Raw genomic sequence first — 5,886 nt, forward strand, 5'->3', positions numbered from 1 at the left:
GGTCAGGACTCTAGGGGTGTGTCAGTGTAGATTTGTTCCTGTGCTTCTTTGGGGAGTTTCTTGAGCAGATGGTGTGGAGGAAGAAATTAGTGGACCCAAGTTAGGCCTAAACTTCCCAAGTAGGCCTAAAACTTTGATCAAGCTAACTGTGTATATGAAGCATAAGAAGAGAGTGAGGAAAATTCCATTGAAAATTGCAAACAGCACAGCTTAAAAAATGTAACCATAACCCCTAGAAGTTTGAAAAAAAAAAAACATTAACTGCAAAGAAAACACCCATCAATAACAGGAAAAGCTTGTTTTTGCTAAACTCCAAGTAAGACAAAGCTACTGTTAAAGCTTGCACTATATGCCAAATAAGAAAAATGCTGTTGAAGGCAGTGGGTTTGACAAATTTTGGTTTTCAGCAATATAAGCTCCTGTATTTTCTGTTTACGCCAGAGCAGCTCCAGCTGACTCTCCCTGTATGTGCATGCTTGAATACAGGAACCTCAGATTTGTTCTGATCCAAACACAACTCATGGTTAATTTTCCACGACCGTGTAGTTTCTTTTGGTAATCCTCAGTGGGGTCAGAGGGTAATGGCCTGTAGAATGTGGTGTCTAACAGCCTCTTCTTCATATTGACTACAGCACCTCCTTTTGCTGATCTTCATTGAGCTCCTGGGAGTCTCTAGACTTGCACTAAGAGCAGAAAGATGTCTCGTTAAATATAATCTAGTCTCCTGTTCTTTTTCCTTTCAGGAAGGAAAGTTCAAAACTCTTCGGACCTGCCCACTACATTATGTCAGCTGACAATTACACCAAATTCAAATCTGCAGTGTTCCTTCTCACTGGGATACCTGGGCAGGAAGATGTCTATCCCTGGATCTCTGTCCCCTTCTGCTTAATGTACGTTATTTCGATAGTAGGAAATTCAGTCATTCTGTTCATTATAAAAACAGATCCAAGCCTCCATGAGCCCATGTACATTTTCCTTTCCATGTTGGCTGTCACAGATCTTGGTTTATCGGTATCAACTATACCAACGACACTGGGAATATTCTTATTTAACTCTAGGGAGATCAGCCTCGATGCCTGCTTTGCCCAGCTATTCTTCATCCACTCATTTTCATACATTGAATCTTCTGTGCTTTTGTTGATGGCCTTTGACCGCTTCATTGCAATCTGTAACCCACTGAGATATGCTTCCATCTTAACCCCACCTAGAATATACAGGATGGGACTTTTGTTTGTGCTAAGATCGGTGGCCCTAATATCTCCACTGCCCTTTCTCTTGAAACGGTTCCAATACTGTCGAGCCAATGTCCTCTCCCATTCTTACTGCCTGCACCAGGAGGTCATGAAGATGGCTTGTTCAGATGTCACAGTCAACAGCATCTATGGTTTCACTATTAAACTCTTATCGGTGGGGTTGGACTCGTTGTTCATCTTTTTCTCCTATGTGATGATCCTTAAAACTGTGCTGAGTATAACATCCCCCAAAGAGTGCATCAGGGCGCTGAACACCTGCGTCTCCCACCTCTGGGCTGTCCTGCTCTTCTACATACCAGCTATTGGCTTGTCTGTGATACACAGATTTGGGAACAGCTCTTCTCACTTGCTTCAGATTATCCTGGGCTATATCTACTTGCTGGTCCCACCCCTGATGAACCCAGTCGTGTACAGTGTGAAAAGCAAACACCTTCGTGCAAGGATAATTAGGGTTTTCTTCAAGTGAAGGGTGAGTTCATCACTTGGCTCCAGAACTGGTGACATGACCCATGAAAAACATGGGCCTGTTCCATCCCGGGCCCTTACATCCAAGATTAAATGAACTACTGATCTCCACTCTGTAGAGAGAGGTCCTGCAGGGGTCTAAGGCCTGGAGTAGTGGGATAGGGTCTGTCGCCACCCACTGGTGAGTGAGGACAGTGTAGTGGGGGAAGGACACCAAGGCAGGCAGCAGCATTTAAAAATTGAATATGTTTGTGGAGAGCCAGGGCACCAATAGGAGTCTGGCCTATAAAGAGCCATATCAGTGGCTGCTCCAACCTCAGAATTCCTCTCGATACAGACAATAAAGAGAAGGGATGTGGAGGTTGTTTCCCATTACACCTGGCCTGTCCCTGTCCCGTCTCTGGTTAAACATTGAGGGGCCATGAAAAAAGCTGCAGGGCTGTTCTGCCGTCGCAATCCTGGCCCTGGGCGCTCTGGGAGCTGCGTGATCCATGGGGGCTGCACCAGCTGTGGACAGGGGCTATTCAAGGGGCACGGACACCCACCCTTCCCCCACGCCCTCAGCCAGGTCCTTGTGACTGAGTCATGTCAGAGACGTGATTAACACCAGAGCCCCAGGAGAAGCCATGGTGGCAGAGCTGTTGATGGCTCTGCATACAGCACACATGCTGAGCCCCCTCCCCACCAAGGCAGAGCAGAGCTGCATTGGGAGTGAGTGTCTGACACACAGGAGTCCTGGCAAGAGACTCAGTCCCAGATTCCCTCCTACTCCTCCCCTCTGTTTCCCCTGCTGCAGGGGTGGAAATGGTCCTCAGCTCCCCCACAGAGGCACAGCTAGCTCCTATCCCAGCCCAGCCCATTCAGTGTAGGGTGGCCACCTTTTCAAAAGACAAAAGCGAGACATATATAGAAGCCGTGTCCCCTCTGTGACCCTGCCCCTGCCTCTCTTCTGCCCCATCATTTTCCCCAAGACCCCATCCTTGCTTCTCCCAAATATACGAGGCTCCACCGCATTTCCAGGACAGAAGCCAGTGTCAGGCCATGGTAAAAGCGGCCCAGTGAGCTAGAGCACCTGTGAAGAGCTCCAGACTCTCTGCCTACCCTGGGCAAGGAGCTGGGGGCCCAAGAGAAGCCCCCAGCCTGTGTTCCTGCCTCCCATGATGTTCAGTCCAGGGATGGTGGAGAGTCTGAGGCTCCTCACAGCAGCCTGGGCTTCTGAGACAGTTCTTAGCATGGGCTGGTTCTGAACTGGCCAGGGTGCAGAGCCTCAGGGAAGTGGAGGAGAAGGGGGTAGGGCCTAGTGGGAAGAGATGGGGCAGGGTCTGGGGCCCCAGGGGAAATGGAGATGCATGGGGCTCAGCAAGCCTGAACCAAAGCTGACCCCCATCAAGCAGTATGGGGAGAGTATGAGTAAAAGAAAAGGATGCGGCTGTGTCAGGGTCCCACAGAGCAACACCTCTGGCATTGGTCTATAAAAGGCTGCCTACTATAGCCTCCTGTGACAGCTGGCTTCTGGGAAGCCCCGTGATTCCTGCACCTTTGGCCAGTTCTGGTTCTCTAACTCAAGAGCAAAGCCTGTCTAACTTAGGTTGCAGCGATCAGTGTAGACGTGTGACAGCTGCCTGTTATTTTAAAAACATTTTCTCTAATGCTTTGTTCTGTTTGCTAATAAACATCTTTGTTTTAAGGAGGCTGGGGGTGACTGTATAGTTCTGGTCACAAGCTCCCGAAGGGAAGAAACTGTCGGACCTGCTTGATAATAAGTGTTTAGCATACATGCGGTGTTGTAGCCAGCTCGAAGAGTGAGAGAATTCTGAGATTCCCTGCAAGAGTCGAAAGAATCTGGTTTACAGGGTAAAGAGAACATATATTCTGGTTTTACTGTGACAATCCAAATTCCTCTTAGCCAGCATCTATCCTTGTTGATTGCTAATCAGCATTCAGAGGAGCAACTTGTTCAAATTGCATCCAATATAACGATCCACTCAAAACAAAAGTAATGGATGTTAGAACAATCTAGTGTCATTAATATGTATGCATTTGTCACCACATACAAACGTACCAGCCTCTGGAGTAAGTGCACCCTAACATTTTTGTGGGTGGGGAGAATAAATTTGGATCTAGAAGAAGGGTCCGAGCACCCATGCTCTATAAGAAGGGGTGACCCAACTTGCCAAGAGAACTTGTTTTTCTGCACTTCTGAGCCTCTGAGTTCCAGAGCTTATTTACTAAGTTTTCTAAGCTCCATGCTTCTTCGTTCTTCATTTATGAGTTTATTAGTCTGTTCATTTTAATTTTTAAGCTTTAAATCAGTTAGTTATGTGAAAATCTAAGTTAGCTTCAATAGCTCTTCGCTTTACCTTCTCCTAAGCTTTGTATCTTCCACTCAAGAATTGAGGCACCTGAACCTTTGTCTCGTACCACCAAGTTATCAAGGAAGGGTGTGAATATATATTAAACAAAAGCTTTATAGTATATAATATATCTTTAGAATAATAGTGCTTCCTTTGTAACTCTGATTATTTTACCATTTAGTTACTATTTGAGTACTATTCCATTTTTCTCAATAAAAGTTTTTAAGATGATATTTGTCTCAGTGTGAGTGTCCTGTCATACCCCCAAGGGTCCTTTGCAAACTGTGTGTAACCTGATTCTGGGACAAGAAGCTTATTATCTTCTGATGAGATTAATTGGTGAACCTATAACCCATACTATCAACATTAATAATATTAACCTCCTAAAATCAGGCAACATCCAGGATGACTGTGAGCCACCAATGTGTTGTGGCTGTGAACTAGGTAGATGATATCCTAGAATGTGTCAGTTGAGATAGGGACGTATTAATATCCTTGTACAAGGCACCAATGAGACCCCATCTGGCAAACTGTGTAAAATTCTGGTCACTCCTATTCCAGAAAGATTAATTTAAACTGGAGGAGGTGCAGAGAAGAGCTCCTAGAATGGTCAGGGCAATGGAGGACCTGTATTATGAGGAGAATAAAAGAGATTGGTTGGTTTAGCCTAACAGAATACAGGCTGAGGAGGGATTTGAGTGCTCTATAAGTATATTGGGGAGTGGTGAGTGTTAAACACCAGAGAGGCAGATGAGCTTTTGAAGCTAAAGGACAGCACTGGCAAAAGAACAAATGGGGAGAAACTGGCCAGGAGTAAACTGAGGCTGGAAAGGAGAAGAAGGTTTCTGACCATCCAAGCAGGGGGGTTATGGAACCGCCGCCCAACAGGAGCAGTGTGGGGAAAACAAGCCAGCTGGTTAGGATGGAGCTTGACAGATTTATGCACCGGATGATATGCTGGGGGTCACCTGCCATAGCAGGGAAATGGGCTCATTGACCCAGGAGGTTCTTTCCAGGCCTATGTCCCTATGGGTAACATTAGCCCATTTTATGTCACAATGGGAGCTCATGTGGAGTTGCTTGTCCACTATGACTCTGCTCTGTGCCCTGGCCAATGGATTTTTCCCTCAATAGGTTCAGGGGAAAGCATGACTTTGTGTCATCATCTGGAAAAGGAATTGCTCTTGGGTTCCTGTTTAGTGATATGACAGGAGTTTAATTCCCTGAGTTTCTGGTAATCTCAGCATGCTGAACTGCCAGCCGCTCCATCCCCAGCCACTAGCCCCAGAGAGGAAGGATGGTTCAGGGGTTAAAGTGCTAGCCTGGGACTCAGAGGAACTAGCTTCCTTGTTGGAGTATGTGTATATATATCTATAGCTATATATATCTATATATAACCTATATATCCATGTAATATGTTACAGGTCATGGTGCCTAGTGTGGTTGGAGTGTGTCTGGAACATGAGTGCATGACCTGCGTTGACCTGCATTTGGAAACCAAAGTGAGAACTTAAAGGTCAAGTGGTCAGAACTCTCTTTGTATTAAACATTTTTGTTGTGTGTCCTTGGAAAAAGTGGAGAGTCAGCAGATAAGGAAACAACACCAGATGGACTGCTATGGATAAGAACTGGAGGAAATGGTATTCCTTAGATAATGGTGGCCTGCCCAGGATTGTCTCTTTGGAATTGCATGGGTAAAAGGCCGAGTAAACGAAGGCAAAGGACTGATGACACAGTGGAATGGACTATACATGATTGCCTATCCAGGAGGTAAAACCATGGGAATCTGGAGTAGGAGCAGAAAGGTTATTTAA

At 45.9% G+C, this 5,886-nt stretch overlaps 1 protein-coding gene across 1 annotated transcript; it reads left to right on the top strand.

Moving 5' to 3' along the window:
* The first annotated feature begins 783 nt into the window (after positions 1-783).
* LOC142072669 (olfactory receptor 51G2-like) lies at positions 784-1,719 on the top strand. Its single transcript, XM_075130223.1, has one exon. The coding sequence runs from the start codon at positions 784-786 to the stop codon at positions 1,717-1,719; it is 936 nt and encodes a 311-aa protein (XP_074986324.1).
* Positions 1,720-5,886: the final 4,167 nt, after the last annotated feature.

Source organism: Caretta caretta, chromosome 1 (genome assembly GCF_965140235.1).
Source record: "Caretta caretta isolate rCarCar2 chromosome 1, rCarCar1.hap1, whole genome shotgun sequence".
In the NCBI taxonomy this organism is placed as follows: Eukaryota; Metazoa; Chordata; order Testudines; family Cheloniidae; genus Caretta; species Caretta caretta.

Coding starts and splice junctions, on each gene's coding strand:
- LOC142072669 (XM_075130223.1), top strand. CDS start 784: ATGTCAGCTGACAATTACACCAAATTCAAATCTGCAGTGTTCCTTCTC.